Below are 21,397 nucleotides of genomic sequence, written 5' to 3'. Positions count from 1 at the left end.
TGTCAGAGTTAAGCAGATTAGCTAGGCTGCTTTGATGAGGTGAAAAGTAGCCCCAGGGGTGAAAGAGCCATTCTGGGAGGAGAGGGTTCTGCTGCATATCAATGCCAGAGCAAGGGGGAGGGGTCGTAAACAATGATCTTCAAATGAAGGAGGAGGCAGGCAGAAGAAACCGGTTTAATTTATGCCCCTACCCTCTGAACCCAGCAAGATGGCAGGCTTAAGGAAGGAATGTGCAGATGCCAGGGGGAGGGTGTTTATGGAAATGAGCCATCCTGGAGGTTGGTTTAGCCAGCTCTTGCCTCTCTGCTGAGACTGCAGTCATATTTGATTATACATAACAGTTAAAAATCAATCTGTATTAAATTCATTGCTGGTTCCTAAAAAGACCTTTCATGCCCACCACATAGAGCTTAAAAAACAGGATACAGCATAGACAATTGGCATTTGAGTGCTGTATTTTAGGAGCCTAAATGCTTCTTAACAGTGTTGTGTACCTAGATTCCTGCACAATTGAACCAGCCATCTGTGTCTAATTTTTTGAGACCCAGGACAGAAAACAAACCCATGGAGTTCAGTCTCCTCTCCCCTACTGCTGGCTGGGCAACCCAAAGTAGAGCTCCCAGACCATTTCTTAGTAAATGCATGCAGGGGGAGAGAGCTGTGCCTGAATTGTACGTACAGTTTCCTGGCTAGAGCCGGTTGTCTTTCATCTAAGCATGGCTCTAGATTGTACTTATCCGTTATTGCCCAAAAATTAACTATAAGGGATCCAGTGGCAGAATTTTCATAAAGTTGGGCGAGTTCCCCCCTGTAGCTGCTAACTAGTTTATTGTGCGAAATTGCCCCACAAGCCGACTCATGGTTGCTCTATAGTTTATCTCTACCTATGATATGTAGACCTTCCTTGATATGTGCGAACCAAGACAGTTTACCAGTGCCAGGAAGACCTAGTAGTTCTTGATGCTCTGACCCATATTGGGCTAGTTCTGGGGTCACCCATAAGTGCTGCCAAATTAGTAGGGGTCTACAACCGATTTCCTCTGCAATGGGTCTCACCCCTAAATCCAATCAAAGTGGGAATAATGGGGAGCTCACCGGTAGACCGGACAACTGTCTAAGGAAACTGTTCTCAGTTTTGATAATAGTCTTAGGGTGGCAATGACCCCAGAGTTCGGCCCCATACAAGGCAGCACTCCTTAGTTGGGTTTTATAAATCTCTGTGACCAGACCCACAGGCTTGTGAAAGGAGTTTCTTTAGAGCTTGGCCAAACCGCCAATGGTCTGGGCCAGCTTGAGGCTTGACCTGTCTTTTTGTGGCTCCCAGTCAATTTTTTTCTGATAGGGTAAGACCTAAGTAGTCAAAACCAGATACCTTCTCCAGCTGGATACCATTCATGTGCAAGTTGGGGCGGGTAGAGCTAGCGGGGTTGAAGACCATATACTTTGTCTTTTAAATGTTAATCTCCAACCCCCTGATCGGCCTGTAGTTGGTCAGTAGTAAGGGGGACCCCTTTTTATATACTGGAAGAATCTCGGCTCCAGCCCAGAATGCGGGGAGTACCATCCCTTGTAAAATGGCATTGAAAAGCATCCCCAAATAGGGACCCCAGATGTTAGGCTCGGCACGGAAAAGATCCCCAGGTATCTTATCCAGACCTGGGGCCTTGCCAGGAGCGATTCTGATTATAGCTCTGATAACTTCTGCCAGGGTTATCTCCAGGGTCTCTAGATTGGAATTCAATAGGGGCTGGGTTACTAGGGTCTGGCTACTGACCTCAGCTCCAGTGGAGCATAGAGAGCCTGGAAATACTCTTTCCAGCTATCAGCCGCTATATTTGGCTCCAGAACCGCCTTTCCATTGCTGCTAACCGTGGTTCCGGTGTTCCGGCCGATGGGGCCAATTCCAGGGTTGCCCATAGGTCCATTTCCCAAGATTTTTTTGTGAGTGCAATAGTGGCTTTGTAGAAAGCCCTCATTGTTTTTATTTGGATGCTACTCTTGGATTTTATAGCCTCTATCAATGGCCTTCTAGGTCTACCGACAGCTTCCATTAAAACCGGTCTGCTTCACTTTTGACCCTCCCCTCTGGGTGCCCACTGGCCAGAATACATCCACCAACTTGACGGTCAAGGTCTCATGAATCTTAGCAACATCCACTGTGGATACAACTGTACCATCTTTCGTGACGAGCTTTACCAGTTCCACAATTCAAAAATAGGTATAATGGATTCAAATAAAATGGCCATTTATTTGGGCGATTGTTCTATCCAGGCCCACCTTACTTTTTGCCTATCATTGGTAAGTGTTAGTCTAGTATCTATTGCTGGGACTAGGTCAGGGTTTCCCCCAGTAGTTGGCACCAACAACTCGAGGGTTAGAGCGTTATGATCTTTATTACAAGTACAATAATCAAGAGCTTGGATCAAATAGTTAGTATTAGATGACATTAAGCGACCGGCTATGAAACCTGATTGATTACTATGAATTATTTCCTGGGCGGCGGGTGTAAAACTCTGAGCCCAAATTTTCATGAAAAGTTTATAGTCGACATTAAGCAGACTAATCGGGCGGTAAGAATTTACATCCTTTGGATTTTTACCTTTTTTAACAAAGCTAACAATCAACGACTCTTTAAAACTAATGGGAATGTCTGAGCCATTTTTAATAACATTGAAAAGCTTTGTCAAAAATGGGGTCAGCTCCTGAGAAAAAATGTTGTATAGTTCTGCGGGAAAGCCATCCACTCCAGAGGCCTTAGCCCCTGAGATAGACTTTATCGTTTGTATAACCTCTAATTCAGTAATTGGTTGACTAATTAACTCACATCGATATTCTGACAGATGAGGAAAAGAAACCGCCTCAAAATATTCAACTATTCTTTCCTGAGATATGTGATATTGAGTGGTATATAAATTTGAATAGTGGTCCATAAAAACCTGGGCCCTTGTAGATTATTTAGACGATGTAAAGCAATTTCTACATCGCGCTGAAGTTTAACAATTTTATCTCGCCGTAATTTATTCTGAGCTGATGAATAAGCTATTAATTGACCGCGTAATGTCGCTTTAAATGCACCCCAAACTGCGAATATCCCTGCTGAGTCCAGGTTGTGAGAAAAGAACTCAGCTATCCACTGTTTAGTATTTGGCACCCAGATTGGGTCTTGCGTTAAACGCCGATCCATCTGCCACCTGGAGCGAGCCTTTAATTGTTCAAAAACCTCAACTTCTATTTTAATAAATGAGTGGTCAGAAAAAGAATTAGCCCCTATCTCCGAACTCAAACACTTTAGTGACTGAGATAAAAGGAAAAAATCAATACGAGAGGCCGTAGAAAATTGACGCGAAAAACAGGTATATTGATGGACGGACCGATGTAGGTGCCGCCAGGGATCATTTAAATGATGCTCCGATCTGAGGGCTTCAAGCACTTTCTTAGTACGTGGTTTCAGCTCTTTTTTATTTACATTAGAAGTGTCTTTTTTAATGTCTTGAATAAAGTTGAAGTCTCCTCCCATAATTATTTTTCCTGGGGCCCCCCTTATTAGATTTGCAATTTTAGTTAACTGTAGGGTCTCATCAACCACAGGGCCATAATAGTTTATGAAATTAAGTATTGCACCATCCAATTTAGCCACTACCCAAATCCATCTCCCTTGCGGATCTCTCTCTATTTGAGAAAACTCCCATGAAAGATTCCTGGAAAAATAAATTGCGACCCCTCTTTGCGCTAGACCAGACGAAGCAAAGAACGCATGAGAAAAAAAACCAGGAAGAAATAATTTAGGAAAGTTGGTTTTCAGATGAGTTTCTTGCATAAATAAAACATGGGGGGAAAAGGAGATGAGCCATCTAATTAATCCACCATATTTCTGCTTATTTAAAATCCCATTTACGTTAACAGACATTATGATACATTTATTACCTTTACTAATCATTCTTATGTAGAATTATCCTGGTCGTAATTTCTTTAGATTTTTCCACATTATAATTTTCCCTGATACTGCTCATTTTATTTTTATCAACCCTAACCCCCCCATCCCACAACCACCTAAACCCTAGAGATGTGGGACTACCCCGCTTTCCACATCTCTCCCACCCATACTGCAAGGGGTGCTTTGTTGTTGCACCCTGTGTGTGTGACCTATAACCCCTCCCACCCCAGTAAAGGCACAAGGTATTTAACAGACTTAACTCGCCTGACAACATTCATTCTCCTAGTCTTTTCCCTCCTCCCCTCTTTCCTTGCTTCTTTTCCCCCCCTTACCCTTTCCTTCCCTTTCTTCTCTCTCACCCTCACACTACTTACCTTCCCTTCCCTTCCCTTCCTCTCCTAATACCCTTCTTCTCTTCTCTCGGTTTTCTTCCACTTCCCTTACCCTCACTTCCCTTCTATCCTCTAACTCTCCAGTCTTAAACCCCTAGAGAGACACACTACCCTGTTGAAAGCTCTTTCAGTAGATCTTGGGCTTCCTCAACAGAGGAAAACATTAGAAATTTGCCTCTAACTAACACCTTTAGTTTAGATTGCTGAGCTATGGAGGCTTGTGCCCCCTTAGCTTTGAACAGATGTAGAAGCTTAACAAACTCCTTGCGTCTCCTAGCGGCCTGCGCTGACATGTCTGAGGAAACACGACACTTTGATGTCTCATTAACCGTAAATTGTCTCAATTCAATTGCCTTAGTCAATATTTTCTCTTTAACTCTGAAGTCAGCAAAGTTGACTAATAAAGTACGTGGTATCTGAGAGTTAGGAAGAGGATGCGATGGAATCCTATGTGCACGCGTGATTGTTAAATCATCCATACAGCTGGAAGAATCTGCTGTTTAACGAACGATTCAATCCACTGGATCGGTTGTGCTCCCTCAATTCCCTCCGGGACCCCCACGAAGCGGAGATTGGTACGCCTGGAATGATTCTAAAGCTCCTCCAGTTTATTTTCCAGAAGGCGTTTTTCCTTGACCCCTTCTTTGACTCTCACGAACATGCTAGCCATCTGATCCTCTAATTCCGAAATTCTTGTCTCGGCTTCTTGCATTCTAGCAGGGAAACCTGCCATAGTCTCTTCGATTTTATCCAGACGACGATGAATGGATGCCGTAACCATTTCTTGAGATTGTTTTAACCCCTTCAGCGCGGCGCGGATTTCCGCGCCACGCTGAAGGTTCAGAGCGCGGGCGGGGCCATGACGGAGCGGTTCCGTCATGCGCACAGCGCAACCGACGTGCATGACGGAACCGCTCCGTCATGCGCGTCGAAGGGGTTAAGTCTCGGATTCCCTCTAGAATCATGTTGAGCATAACCTTAATATCCATTTGAAGGGTAGTATGTTCTTTGGTCTGAGCCGACTGAGGCGGGGAGGATGATTTAACAGAGAATATAGACCCTGCTTGTTCCCTGGTTGGTGGGAGGGATTCTCCTCTTTCTATTTGAAGATGATCCTCCCTAGACTGCGTAGCCAGGATCTCAGAAAAGGCTGTTGCGAGTGAGGAACTTACTACTGTCATATTCTCCTCCACTGCTTGAGGGATAAAGTCTGGGCCTAGCTGTAGGGGAAATATGGAGGTAGGCGTTAGAACAGTGGATGTCATTGCCGGAGAGTCTGCAAGTTGGATAATTAATTTAGGGGGTCTCAAAATAGACTTTTCAGATGACTTCTCTGATGATGAAACCGAGGCTTGAGATATATCCAATGATTGAATTGATGTCGGAGTAGAGTTATTCAATCGAGATGGTGGAATATCCTCCCCCCCGAATGCTTCTAAAGCAGATTTATCCTTAACTAGTGCGGCATTAAGAGTATCAGATGATATTTGTGAACCATTTTTTTTTTTGAAATAACGGAAATTCTCTTAAACTGGGCCCAGCAGTTAAGTCTAGATGAGCTGGAGGCAGACTAGAAAGCAAACTTGGATTTTCCAGAATCGAGCCTATCTCTGTACTGGAGATTAATGTCGACACTTTTGGGGGGAAATCAGCGTCTGCAGATAAACGCGCCTCTTCAGCGACGCTGGCTTGATTAGAAATAGCCAGAATTCGACCCGAATTATTCTCTGGCATCGCTATGGGTGGGGTTGATTTAGTCTGACCCAGGCGTGTCTTGGTCTTACGTTTTGCGGCTGCATCAGGTATTATGGCAGATTTAAGGCTTTTCCCCATTTTTTGCAAATGACAAAGTTGAGGAAGAAAAAACTTTGCTAGATTCTTTAAACTTGCAAGAATGGAGAAGCGGTTAAGTACCTTACGCCTCCCCAACAGTGTGAAATAGGAGAGTGGAACAGTAGTGGCCAAGCACAATATGATATGAGACTCACCGCTTAGCCGGATTGACCAAAGCTATGCCTTAGACCTGTAGAGACACTCTCCGTCAAGGAACAGTCAAGAAGCTCATTAACGATGCTTTTACGTTTTTTTACACTGGTTCAAAGCACACACAGGAATTTAACCGCTTTTCCGCCTTTCCGGGACTTAATTTTAGCAGGGAGCCACCTGCATAAAGCCCGCACGGCACGTCAGCAGCCGCTAACATATCCAGCTCTCATGCCGCTGCAGTCCCGATATTAATGAATCTTGAATGCCTCCGTGGGTGGGAAACTCCGAACTTCAGACGCTTTACTCCGGGAGAAAAAAGGAGCAAAAAACGGCATCAAATGGATATCCCCTTAAACATAGCAGAGGAACACGACCGCCATCACCGCCATCACCGGCTGCCGAGCAAACAACTGCCTCCACAACAGGGGGGAGGGGCTCAGGTCACCTGAGGCTACGGGGCAGCGGGATTCGCCGCAGCCATCGACGTTCGCCAACGTTGATTATTGTACTTGTAATAAAATTCCATCAATGTTTATGATGGTAGATGCTGAAAAGGCTTTCGATTTAGTTAATTGGGAGGCATTATTTATCGGGCTAAACAAGTTTGGATTCCCATCTTCAATAACACATATGCTAAGAAACATATATTCGGGAGCTGAAGCTAGAGTAGTTTTGAATGCCGAGCAGATTGGATCAGTATCTATTAAACGTGGGACTAAACAGGGCTGTCCCCTTTCTCCTTTGTTGTTTACGTTTTTTATAGAGCCTCTTACAATAAGAATTAGAGAAAATCTCGAAATCAGACCTCCAATAGGTGGGATGGAGAAACAAACTTTTTGCCGACGATGTTATTCTTTATTTACATCCGGATAAATCCAATTTAGACCATCTGCTAGCGGAATTCTCTAATTTTGAGTCTATAGGGGGATATAAAATTAATCAAAATAAAACGGAGATCATTCTACTAAACCTAAACGACAACTCTTTTTTACCACCCACTCTACAATTGCAAGCAGCTAAGTCAGCCCCGGTACGTTATTTAGGTATTTTTATTTCTAAATCAATAGATCAATTATTCTCTCTGAACTATAGGGCCACATTGACTAAAATAAAAACCCTTCTAGATAAATGGTCTGTACTTCCTTTATCTATAATTGGACGGGTGTCCCAGATTAAAATGGCGATTCTCCCGCTTTTGTTGTTCCTTTTCAGTAATGTACCTTTAAAAATTAATGCGAGTTATTGTAAAGAAATTGATTCTTTATTTAGGAATTTTATTTGGGCCAAGAAGGCATCCAGGGTTAAACTTGAGGTTTTACATCTTGAGGTAGAAAATGGGGGGCTCGCTCTTCCAAAAATGCGAACTTATTATGAGGCGGTCATGCTTAACACTGGGACACTGTCTGATGGACCTAGACTCTTCAGTTTTAACCACCATGGTCGTACCCAATGAGATCTCTCTTGTTTGTGCCGTCTTTGGTTCCCTCCCTGCCCCATGCGGAACAGTCGAACCGGATCGCACGCTCGGCCACAAGCCCCACCTCCGAAGGGTTCCTGGACTGGTGGTTTGCGAGTCGGGACTGGGCTTTGGTACGAGTCAATCGACTTCTTCTAAGACCCAATAATAATTTGCCACGGGCAGATTACATTTTTAGGTCTCGAGTATTAATACCCCAGTCGCAACGATGACTGATTCCGATGCCAGTCATCCTGTAATCGTCAATTTCCTGCCTAAGGTTGGACTATCGGTCTAATAATTCCTATTTGTAAAGTGCAAACATATCACCCCTTACGGTTTCAAGGTGCTGGTGGCCGTTGGGGAGATTAAGTGAGTTGTTGACCAGAGTCACATGATACTGAGCTGCTGGCGGTGATCAAACTGTGAGCGCTGTGCTCTGGAGTCAGCCCCTCTGGCTGCTGCGCCACACTTCTCCCTCACCGCTGTGATGGCCAGAGGGGGGGCTTGTATTCAATTCTGGGATTCTTTGTATTATATTTGATAACATTTTAACTTCATCACAATCCAATGGGTCCTACACAGACCCAAAAGAAGCCAAATAAGGAAGATTCTCCTTGCCTTTCACTGGACATCTAGAAAAGGATGCTATGTGAGAATGTAATTTGAGGAAATGAGGAGGCACATAGTTGAGAGGCTACAATGAACATACAACTTCCTTATTTAGTTGGCAGATCTGAACAAGCAATGCCTGTTTCTTGAACAGCTGACCATCTCATACTGCCTTTCCATGCATGAGATATTGGTGGAGAGCAGGAACAACATCACAAACACAGTGAAGCACAGGAGTAGGGAAACCATATGTTCAACTCTACGCTTACTCCACAAGGAGGCAAAATGACTCTTCTCTTTGGTGTTCAGCAATAGTGTGGGAAATCGGGTTGCTGGCGGGGGGGTGGTTCTTAAATCTGCTCAAGCAACTGCCACAATCCCTGTCAGGGTGAACCACTAAAGTCATTAGATGAACGTGTGCTTAATCCTCAGGTAGCTCAGCACAAAAGCAGTCAGGCTTAACTTAGAGGTAATGTGTAAAGTATTGTTGCAACACTCAAGCAGTAATAAAGTGAAAACACAACACAGGAAAAATCCCACGAAAAATAGAGTACATTTTAATAAATCATTTCACACAAAAATGACAACAATCCAATCAGTAGAACTGGAGCTATGATTTTTTAAAGTTTAATGTAAAAACTAGTGCTTAAAAGATCAAAGAGCCGACCACAGACATCTAGTTGCGTGAGACTGGATTAATGGTGTAATTATTTTATTTCATGAAACTTTATCTATTAATTTTCTAAAGCAAGAATCTGATGAAGATGGTAGATGGCGCCATTTAGATACAGTCATTAATAATCGTCATTATACTTTTATTAATATTTATTGCCATACTGGTACTGATTTGTAATTTTGGAACTCACTTTCAATTAAATTGATTTCTGTTAAAAGATAATCTAATTTTAGGTGCTGATTGTAACCAGTTGCTTGACCCTTTCGTAGACAGAAAATCAACTTTTAAATATATCCCTAATAATATGCAGAAGGCCTTCCATAGAGCAATCTCAAATAGAGGTTTAGTTGACCCATGGCATATTTTTAATCCTGACCTTTTGAATATTCCTTTATTTCTCACAGCATTTACTCCATGCTGAATTGGGCCCTATCTTGGTTTCAGATCACGCCCCTGTCATAATTGATCTAGAACCCACTCAATCTCCTTCCTGTTCCAATAAATGGCGTTTTAATAATTACCTGTTGCAGTATCTATTATTTCTCACTGTTTTTGAGAAATTTATCACTGACGTTTTCCTGCACCTCGTGTCTGGGATTCCTTTAAAGCTTCTTTAAATCTTCTGCTTGAGGTTACATTATAAATTATGTCTTACAAAAGAAAAAGTCTACTGCCAAGGAATCTTCCAACCTTTTAAAACACATTAAGACTCTGGAACATAAATATTATTCCTCTTCACTTAAAAAAAGTTCTCGATCAACTTACTCAGGCTAAACTCAAATTAAACCGGACATCTAGTCATAATGTTTGCAATGCTCTTTTAAAAATCAATGCTAAATATTACGGCAGGGCTAATAAGGCTGGTAAATTAAGAGGGAACTATATAAAAGTTTAATATAATAAAATCTAAAGTAGAAGTTATTCATGATGCCACTGATAATTCTTTATTTAAAGATCACAATATTTTGTCTTGTTTTGCTGACTTTTATTACAAATTGTATACTGAAGACAAAACCTGCTCTTCTGATTCTCTTCATTCTTTTTCTGTCCTACCCCAAATTCAGTCTGACCTTTCCCACTTGGAGGATGATATTTCGTCTGCTGAAATCCTTAAGGTTATCTCTAAACAAAAAAAAGATAAAGCACCGGGTCCTGACAGTTTCATTATTGAATTCTACTCTAACTCTTCTATTCTTCTTGTCCCTCAACTTCTCCTACTTGTTCAACATCTTCTGGGCTCCAATACCACGGTTGGCTCTTTTTCGGAGGCTATAATTTGTTCAAGTCTGAAAAAAGATAAAGACCTAACCAAATGCAAAAATTACAGGCCCATCTCCCTTATTAATTCAGACAGCAAGGTTTTCTCAAAAATGTATCTCTTCGTGCTAATGACTTAATTCCTTCTCTTGTTGGCATTGAACAATCTGGGTTTGTCAAAGGCCGTAGTATTTCTGACAATTCTTGTACTTTCCTTAATATCATTCAGAGTGCTTTGTCAAGTAAGACTCCTCTGGCCACAATCTCCTTGGCTACTGAAAAAGCTTTTGGTCATGTTAATTGGGACTTTATGTTCAGGGCTTTTAAATGGCATGGCTTGGGTTCCAAATTTCTTTAGTATGTCAAAGTCCTTTACACCTCTCCCTCTACTTCGGTCTTTACTAATGGTCTTCAATCTCATTAATTCCCTCTTACCAGAGGTACTAGACAGGGCTGTACCTTATCTACATTGCTTTTTATTCTTGCTTTGGAACCTTTTTTGGGAACCATTCATAGATCTCAGTCCCTTACTGGCTTTATTTTATTCATTATAAAATACATTTAAAATTCACTGCTTATGCAGAAAACATTTAGTTTTACATTTCTAACCCCCTTACTTCAGTCCCTATATTTCTTCAGTTGTTATCCTATTCTTCTGTATCTGGTTATTGACTAAATAGTGACAAATCCCACATTTTGCCAGTTAACACATTTTGTCTCAGATATATGTTTCAAGATACAGGTTTCTTATGGAACTCTTCCAAAATCAAATTTTTAGGTATAATTTATTCCTCTTCTATTAAAGAGACCAAAAAGGCTAACATTGATGCACTGAAACTTATGATATCTATCCTCTCTGCTCTTTGGTCTCCTCTCTTTCTTTTTTGGTGGGGTAGATTAGCTGCGAATAAAATGATGCTCTTGCCCATTATTAATTTTTACTTGCAAATGCTTCCTCTTCGGTTACCTAATACCTTTTTTTAGACCTATGGATGGTCTATTATTTCAGTTTCTATGGAACAAACATCCGGCCCGGATTTCCTTATCCAACTTAAACATTCCAAATCATCAGGTGGCGTTAATTTCCAATTTTAAACATTATCATTCAGCTTTCACCCTTAAACAGATTTGGTCCTTTTTAGGCTCCTTACCTTCTTCTCCACATCCTCTCTGGTGTTCTTAAGAGCTCTCTTTAATCACCCCTTTTTCACTTATTCAATTCTCCCTCATTTCGCAGAAACCTCGATCTATGTCCTCTGTTTTATTGAATCACTCTTGTTCTAGTGCTAAAAAAATGATTTTCCAGATTCACACCTCTTCTCAGTTGTTTTCATTATCCCTATCTGGTCTAACTATAACATCACCATTGCTAACAAGGTTTGCAGGTGGCCCGCCTGGCTGTCCAGAGGCCAAATTCTGGTATCGCAATTCATTTTTGATAACCGTTTCCTTTCTTTTGAAGAATTAAAAACCCGTTTTATATTCCTTCAACACAAAGACATAAATACACTCTTCTTTTGTCTAGCCTTAAACATGACACTGCGGACCTCTCTTCTATCACTACTCAAAGCATTAATGATCTTATCTTTGTCCATGATTTTTCCATTGAAATCAAAGCCTTTTCTTTATACAAAAAGCTTTCTTTATCAGACTCTCACAGAGTCAAAACTAAAATTGAATAGTCCTGGCAACAAGATTTACAATCTAATTTTTTCTATTTCAATATGGAATAAGATTTGGTATAAAATTCATTATTCCTCTGGAACGAGAGTACCACTCAGACCTTGTTTTACTTTTACAATAGGTTGTTTTTAACCCCTTGCTCTCTATTCAAAATGAAACTTTTAGCTAATGATAATTGCTGGTCTTGCAGTATCCGTTATGCAGATTTTCTCCATATGTGTGTTCTTTGCCCTAAGGTATCACTCTTCTGGACCCAAACATGGCGCACAATTTCTCAAAGTTTTGCTATTTCAATCCTCTATAACATTGCTCATATTTTTCAAGGTGGGTGTTTGGATATTTGGCATGGCAACAGATTTAAGGGTGAATTGGTTGCCCTTCTATTGGCAGCGGCCTTTCAAAATATATCCTTTCTTACCTTGTTGAATTTGATTTATCATAACCATAAATTGGATACGCCTACTCTCCCATGCTACAAATTGCCATCAAGAAGGATTTATTATGGCTTTCTTTGACCTTCATATTTATCAAATCCTGATACTGTTAATATTAAAGCTACTGAAATCCCTAAACCTCCCTAATTTCCTTTTTTATATTCTATTTCTGCTTTTAAGTCTCCCACACATACCTCATTGTACGCTTCTTGATTAATTATGTTCTTATATTTTGCCATCCTCTTCCTTTATGTACATTAGTCAAAGGTTTTCTTTTTCCTCCCTTTTTTCTCTTCCTTCCTTCCCTTCCTTTTTATATTATAAAATATACAAAATACTATGGTTATATTTGCAAAATGTTTCCATTTATTTCTCTTTTATATGACATGCCTCGTTCTTCTGAGCTAAATAGGTTTATTGTTAGTGGAGCCATTTATTTTCGCTTAACATTTTGCTGTTTTTTCAAAAGTTTAATATCTATAAAACATTTTTAAACTAAAAAAAAAATGATGTAGGTTTAATAATTTGCCCCACCCTGACAGTAATAGCCAAAAAACAATCGTCCAAAAATTTGGGCACCACTTCATATGACTAGAATACATGCTCCCACCCCCTTCTTTATCACATTTATGGCATTTTTTGCTAACCATAGAGAACAGTTTATTCAGGCTTGCAGGAGTATAATACAGCATCCATCCATTAAAAAGTATAATTCCTCTCAAAAGTGAGTATCAATAATTACAATATCTCTGCCAGCAACTGCTGTCTAGAAAAATACCCGCCTGCCATTTTCATTCAAAAATATTATTGATCATAGAATTGTCATCATTATATAACTCCTTATAACAAAAACTAAGAAAACAATGTTTTCTTATGAAGATATTTTTTCTACTATATCAGCTGACAGACTTATTACTTCTTCTAATAATTTATGAAGAATAGAAAATATCTCTGCGTAACAAAAACTATGAAGAAAATCTATAAGGTGCTTCTATGGGGCATATTTCCTTAAATGATTGAATTCAAGTACCAATAAAAAAATCCCCTCATTTGCAAATCTTTAATTCACACCATCTATTAATAGCGCCATCTGTTAAACAGGGAGATAGGTGTTAGGAAATAAAAACAGGAGTTTTGTCGTGAATAGGAGAGGATTTTGTGTTGGCACACAAATATCGCCAATTACACCATATAAGCTCCAAGGTCCTGTCCTTAACCTTTTTGAGTACCTTAGGTTCTTTTACGGACAATCCAAACTATTTATGGCATAATTGTTTAACATTAAAGGTCTTATTATGATGTCGGGACACCGTTGTGGTTTGGGAACTACCCGGCCGCAGGTCGGCGGTTTTGACCGCAGTATTAGGATGCAACTGCCCATAGGGTGGTTGGAAACATCAATTTTTTAATGGAAGCTTGAGCGACAGGCGGAAAAGGCCCACAGCACAAGCTTCCATTGAAAAATGGAGGTTTGCAAGCATCCCTGCACCGTGTGGCAGGCCTCATAGGTGCCCCCCCGGACCACAATGCGGTGCGCCAGGGGAGAAGGGGGCCCTGCTAGGGGCCTCCAATGTCGCTTTCTGACAGCCTTTCAATGTCGAAAAGGCCGACATGGAATGGCTGTCGGAAACCAACATCATAATCCCCACGGTGGAGCTGGCATCAGTAAGGGATTATGAAGTAGTTCAGACACACCAACGGGTTCTTTAGCATCAGACGGTCCCTCCGACTGCTGCCTCCGATCGCACGCATTGTAAGTCGTCAGTTGGACCGCAGTAGCAGATGAGGGTTGGACCGCAACCGACGAGCCACCGGTTGCAGTCCAACTTCCATCGTAATCAGCCCCTAAGAGTATTAAAGAGTCATCAAATGTGGAAAATGTATAGAAACCCGACGCATCTGCAATGAATAAGAAGCCACTTTAGACAACGTAAAATAATTAGGCAGCCCAAGGTCACCTTCTGATTTTGCCATTTGTGTTTCTGCACCCATTCATGCCAATATGTGAATGAGTAGAGAAACACTGATTCCCACATGTTACTTCCTAATAACTTGTAATTGGAGATAATCCCCATGCCTCCCAGGAATAATGCCGTCTATGGTGGTGGGGGGTGTCGGGGAGTTACCTGCTAATTACCAGAAATAGAATAGAATATTAATGTGATGATAGGGGCACAAAAATGAAATTAAGAAAAAGTAATATACTTGAAGCAGTTCCCATCTGGCCCCAGATGACAGGAACACCACAACATTGCCAAACTTACACTCAATAATACATATTTTAAGAAACTATTTTAATAAACAATATAAGTTTGCAATAAGTAACACTATAGGACGGTTTTTCTTGTCTTTACAGTTCAGTATTACCTAGAAACTTTGACAATGCAATTGTATTAAAGTGTGTTTAATTAACAATTTAATAATTATTTATCCGCGAGAGGCAGTACCATTTATATAGTGCATTTTGGGATTATGCTTTCAAATGAAAGCTATAACTCTATATAGGTCATCGTACAATTTGGAATTCTAAGTTTCGGAAATACCTTTAGTAGCTCAAATATCAAAAAAGACCATTATATAACAATTATGACATATTTAATAGTTAAGCAAAGACACGTTATGCGAAAGGTCATAGGGCCAGATTTAAAGTTTTACAGATGGATACTCCGTCACAATCGTAAAGGATATCCCGTTTGGCTTATTACAAGAGCATTATATCCTACTGCACTTATTATAAGTCAGACAGAACATTCATCATGTTTGTAACAAAGTACCTATCTGCCAAACAGGCCCATAAGATTTTAAAAGATTACCTCTTCTAAGGCATTCCATATCTCTTCATCTGTATGCTCATCAAAAGGGTCAAGATTCTTTCTCATTGTTCCAGTGAACAGAACTGGCTCCTAAAATAAAAGACCACATTATAAACAAGCTTGTACATTAAACTAATTCATCACAAAAATAAGACTCAGACAACTATACAAACACATAAATAAAGTTTATTAAATGAGGGGTACATCCATACATATTATCAACAATGTGATATGATATTATGGAAGGAAACAGAAAGAAGTCAAATGAATAGCAGGTACAGAGTTATGGCCATCAATGGCCACTCCTCGACTGGCACCAGCATGCAGGTCTAACTTTAAAGTGGACTGGGCTGCATACTGGAACACAGTCTGATAGAAGGCAGAAAGGGTAAATGAAATACAACTGTTATATAAAAGCGGAAACCTAACATCCGATAACTGTAACTTGGGATATGATGGGCTATGATGTCAGTTTCATGACACATAATAGTACACTCATGGTATATAGACTAGCAGCCGTGGCATGTGATGATATCAAGCTGGTATGTGATGGCAGCATCTTTAACTATAATGGCATATGGTGTCAGTGTCCTCATTTATTTAGGGAATAATCCTGATATACTATGGGAATACCTTATGCATGATTGAGAAAGAAGGTAGCATATCGTCAAACCAGCAGGGGTACCTGAAGATGGTATTATGGGAATAAAATTATTTCGTCATGGAGAAACATAAAAAGTTAAATAGACTGGGGTGTTACATTCAGACATGCTGAAATATAACATTTTTGTAAGTAAAATGAAGACACTTGGGAAACTTCAAGCAATCAGGCCTAATTTGCGCCAGTTTTTCCCACATATCAGAGATTCTAAAGTTACTGTGAGTTTCTCTGGAGTGAACGGAGACAATAGCCAATATTCAGCAATATGTATATTGTTTTTGCAAAAATGAATAAAAAAGGATTCCAGAATGTGGATTTTATTTTTTTAAATGCATCAACAAAAGGTCTGTTGTGATAACACACTCCTTTCCCACCTTTGAGGAACAAGCAGAGATGCATTTTTCTAAGTGGCAGTCGATTCTTTTCTATTTTATTTTTGTGGTTTCTAACTAATTGCAGTTTGTGGTAGAAACAGGTACCCCAACTGTGTGGGAGGGTCTATTATCCAAGGCCCAAAAACACATTGTGGAGACATCAAGTTTTCTCCCTGAAAATTGGCCCATTTGGCAATGTGATTGGCACCTCGAGGTGCACTAAACTCAGACATTTCTGAAAACTAGACACACAGAGGAAACTAGGGTGGTGTGACGTGTGTAGATCCCACTGCCTTTCTTACCCAGAATGCCATGCAAACTTCAAACATGGATTAAAATTATGCGTTTTCCTCATATTTCACTGAGGGAAAGCTCTGGAAACTGTTGAGATCCACAATATTCCTATCAACCAGCATTCCCATACTTTCCCAAATTAAAATGGTATCCTACTTGCGTGGATGGGCCTAGTGCCTGCAACATGAAAGGTTCAGAAAGGCAATTTGGAGACATCAAATTATAACCATTAAAGTTGACCCATTATGTTCATGTGGGTAGCAGCAGAATTTGGGCCCAAGCTTCACTTCCATCCATAGAAACCTACCAAGCCCAAACATTTCTGAAAACCAGCCAAACAGGGGAGTCCAGTATAGTGTGACGTGCATTGATCTCACTATGTATTCCTACACAAAATGCCCTACAAACATTAAATTTTCACCTCAGAATAGAAAGACTGTTGTTTTTTTTTTGGTATGGGAGCATGGCCTGATGCCAGGATGGGCCACCACTACCTCTACCTTTCAATTTAATTTTATTACCTGGCATCTAGTGGGGTTTTTGTGATCCCTGGGCAAGGCAGATTGAGGGCGAATCCCCAATTACCACCCCAGGGGAGGCAGAAAGTCATATATTTTTTATTTTAACAGGGGCATTAGTCAATGCTGAGGGGGCTGCTCACCCCCAAAACCATTTGCTGGTTCCTAGTGGATGGATCCCGGCTTCAGGTTTGTGGTTGTGATGTAATCCTATCCCCTTTCTAGAGTACAGCTCCTGCTTAGATTTGTGCTCTGGGGGCAGATCTATGCCCCCTAAACACTGATCAAAATAAAACTTGCCATTATGTGCTGACCGGTTTCACTTTCATTCAGTATGTCAGTGATTGCGCTGCTCGTCACAGGAATAAAAAATATAATAATCTGAGGACACAGGGGAAGCGTTGCCTTAGTATCCGAACACTGTTTTACAAAAAGAACACCATTCTGGTGCTAGAATTAGGTGGATTTTCTCAAGCATCATGGTTGACTGCTCACATCCGCCGCAATACAAAGTTAATGCGGTTCATCCACTGCATTAAAACTGTTAAGAATTTCAAAAAAGTCCAAAATGTACACAAATTATAGGCATGAGTATAGAAATCGACATTTCCATCTTTCCTTTGGAAAGACTTGTTTGTGAATCAGAGCAACTTCACTGTGTTAATGAATGGCATCAATGTCTGATATTTGTGGAGATGGCTTGATATGAACTCTACTATTAGTATCATATGTTTTATTTCACAAAGACATTAGTATCATAATGCAGAAAATACTGATAATATTCTAATAAACAACTGTTTTGAGATTAACTAATTTCACTAATAGTGCACAACTGGTGTCTTGTATGGATTGACTAGGAAGGTGATCTAGACCCAGATTTGTGGACTTCAAAGCAACTGTGGAGGCAGACAACCATGGTTCTGCCAGCCCTGCAGTGAACCACCCACCATATTTAGAAATCCTTGAGAGTTTGCTAGGGATTTTCTTTTAACCAAAAGTACTTCCACCAGCACAAAGGAAGCACATCTGGAGAGATTGCAGTGCATGTTGGCCAAAATGTCATGACGACCTAGTTTGCATTTTTCTTTCAGATACATGCACCCAAAATGGAAGGTTGCTTCTGAAAGCCAAAAGAAAATGTTGTTAATGTACTGGGAGGTTTAACCCAGAGCATGCTCTAAAGTGTCGCTTTTTTCTTGTTTGCAACTGCAGCTTTGCATGACGGTGACAAACAAGAACAAACTTTGGTAAAGTCAATAAGTAGATTTACAAGTTGGACTTATTCCCTTAGCCAAAACTGTTAAGGATGCTGAGCTTGTATTTCAGAAGTGGCCCAGTGACTGGAATAGGGAGCTGTTAGATTTACCGAATGTTACCATCTTCCCTCTAGCTCAAGGGGGTTGCTTAGGGTGACAAAGTCATTTCACCATAAATTGAACAAATGTGTCTTGCAGTGAAAAAATATAATTAAACAAGGATTGCTTTTTGCATGCAACATGTGTGATAAAAAGTGTCATAATTGAGTGTTTTTTTTTTTAGATCTAGAATAGTTCCTCGTTTGTTACAATGGAATCACTTCAGAGACAGTGTAAATATACACCAAAGAGCCAACAGCATGAAATGAGTTACATATACACCTCTGGGTTTATCCAAGCAGCAACTGACACTCTCTAATGAAGGCTGAAGGGAGCTGACACAAACAAGCCAATGGTTGAAAGGAACTGACCCAAAGGCCACTCCATTCATATTGAAAGCAACACATCTTGTAGATAGCCGTGTTAGAAAGCAAAGCCTAAAGAGAAGTGTCCTAAGGACCTTTCGATTTATTGTGAGAATCCCAAAAATACCGAAATGGTGGTTCAGTGGTTGATAGTCATGAAGTAATTTGCAACGTTGGAGCCAAGTGAGATCCAACCACAAAAACCCAGCTTTTCCTCATTTTAATATCCAAGAGGGGTTGTCTATCAAATGAAAAGTCTATATTCTTTGACTGACCACTGAGGGAAACTCTTAAAACATGATGACTAGCAAATCAACAGGGACAAATGTAACTAGTGATGTTGGAGGGGCAGACTGATTCAAACACGAGTTTTGTTTGACACTGTACTATATGGGTGTCACCCCACTCCTCTTTCACATATTCACATATATATTGCACATATTTACAATGAGTGTGGGTTTATTGGATAAGAATGCAGGCGGTCCTGGTGATGTGGCATAGGATAATCTATTGACTTCTTGAATCTCTGAAGCTGAAGGCTATTCTCTGGGTGAGAAAAGCCGACTTTATGAAGACTTTCAAGGACAAAAGGGTCCAGGACATCTGTACAAGAATAAGCAGGGCAAGCTGGAAGTTAACATTTGGCTGTGAGGTCAAAATTGGCAGTGACAATAATTGTTTTTTCCACATTAACCTGTTGCCTGTCCAAGGACCATTTATTTGTGGTATGGGAACAATTAAAACATGATATACAACTTTTCCTCCAAGTTAAAAAATTTAGTTTAGATATTGAAACTTTTTCATTTCTCACGGACCAGACACGGTGATGAGGATCCCAGATGAAGACACAGCATTGGGGGGAAAAATATCTATGCCTATCTCAGTCAGAACATTTTGCTGCAAGAAACAAGGACTAATTATGATGTCGGGTAACCCTGCCAAGTCACAGCCTCCAGCTTTGCCCTAGCTGATGGATTCTGACTCCAGAATGCAGAAGGTAAACTGCAAAAGTAGGAAAAGGCATACACGTGTGCACAATAATGGCATAACCTCTGCATCTATAATTTCAAGGCACGTTTGGCAGCATGGCTTGGAGCTTCAGTAATAGCAAGGAAACAGTACACCAGTCTCATAGGTCCATCTCAGTCATAATTTTCTACTCTATCCCATGGGTGGATTTTGACTTCCAAGAGAAAAAACTAAGCGCAGCTGGAAAACACTTGATAGGAATGAACAACTAAGCCTTACCTGATCTCACTTCATTGATGGAAGCTGTGGAGGGCACCAATTCACTGTACCCTTTTTTCAGAATTGCGTAACTCATCAACCCACTTTTTAATTTTGTTTTGGTGTTTTTCTTTTTTTCCCCAAAAATTATTTTTATTGTTTTCACATTTATTACATGTATATAGTTATTTTACAAACTCTGCTTCACCAGCCCTAGTCACACACTTAGCATGAAAAGGAATACACAAACTTCTAGTTTAACAAACATTATTTGGTAAAGTCACAACTTTCATAATAAATATATTTTCAAAGCAATGTGTCTACTGTCTTTCTCAAATGAAACAACATTCTTCCCTCACTATCACACCTATTGCATGAGTTCAAGCATTCTACCACTTTTTAACACAGGCTGTGATATTCACTCCATAGGGCCCATCATTTCAAACCTTTTTGGGAATACCCTGCTTGTGTACAACACCCTCTCTGCTGCCATGCACTGACTTCCTTCTTTTATCTTAAGCAAGGTGTTACTACTCTTTGTGTTGCTTTCCTTTTTGCCACGATTTCTCCTAGATTAACAGTTTGTGATATCATTTGACCTATACATAGTAGTCTTGTGCATTCCTATAATGACAGATTGAATACACCCTCCATCATTTTCTCTGTTAGTGTCCAGAAGAATAAGTTACTAATCGTTGGTAACTCTCTTTCTGTAGAGACTCTATCTAACATCAGATTCCTCACATTTTCAGTAATTCCACGGGTGTCAGACTGGTTGCGGAAATTCTTTAGCAGTACCCCTGTATGCCAGCAGACAGCGGCTGCGGCTACGCGCTGACATCATTCCGTGTCCGTGCACTGGCCTATATTAGCGCTACTCATGCTCGTTGACATAAGTTGCTTTCTTGACATCTCCATGCATGCTGATGCAGAGCCAAACAGATCCGTTGTGACCAGTGGGCAGATTTCTCAGTCTGCTTCTTTTTTTGGTACAGAGCCCAGTTCATGGAAAAGGGAAGAGGGAGTGTCAGTGAGAAATCAGTGGTTAGACAGAGACCCTGCCAGAAAGAGCATTATCCAAAGTAAGTAGCTTATTCTTCTGATAGTTACTTATAACTGCAGATTCCTCACCTTTTGAATAGATACCCAAGCAATACCTCCCGGGTGGTGAGCACATGAACTGGCTCAAACCAAAACGTCCTGAAGGATCGACTGGCCACAGTGCACTTCGCAGCAGACCTGGCTGTTCAGACAATAAATAGTGGCTTGTGAATGTATGGAGTGATTCCAATGCAGTGGTAGCAGCCTCAGCTATGGTAGAATGAGTATGCAAGCCTTTAGAAGGCTGCTTTTTTTGCCA

At 40.5% G+C, this 21,397-nt stretch overlaps 1 protein-coding gene across 1 annotated transcript in view; it reads right to left on the bottom strand.

Moving 5' to 3' along the window:
* ABCC4 (ATP binding cassette subfamily C member 4 (PEL blood group)) overlaps window positions 1-21,397 on the bottom strand; it is a 1,516,984-nt gene that overhangs the window by 130,929 nt on the left and 1,364,658 nt on the right. The window contains exon 27 of the mRNA XM_085622127.1: window positions 15,244-15,333. Coding sequence (XP_085478253.1) covers window positions 15,244-15,333 — 90 coding nt within the window. The remainder of the gene's footprint in view (window positions 1-15,243; window positions 15,334-21,397) is intronic.

This window comes from Triturus cristatus, chromosome 8 (genome assembly GCF_964204655.1).
Source record: "Triturus cristatus chromosome 8, aTriCri1.1, whole genome shotgun sequence".
NCBI classification, from domain to species: domain Eukaryota; kingdom Metazoa; phylum Chordata; class Amphibia; order Caudata; family Salamandridae; genus Triturus; species Triturus cristatus.
Note: the sequence above shows the minus strand (reverse complement) of the source record. Positions and strands in the feature narration are given on the sequence as shown.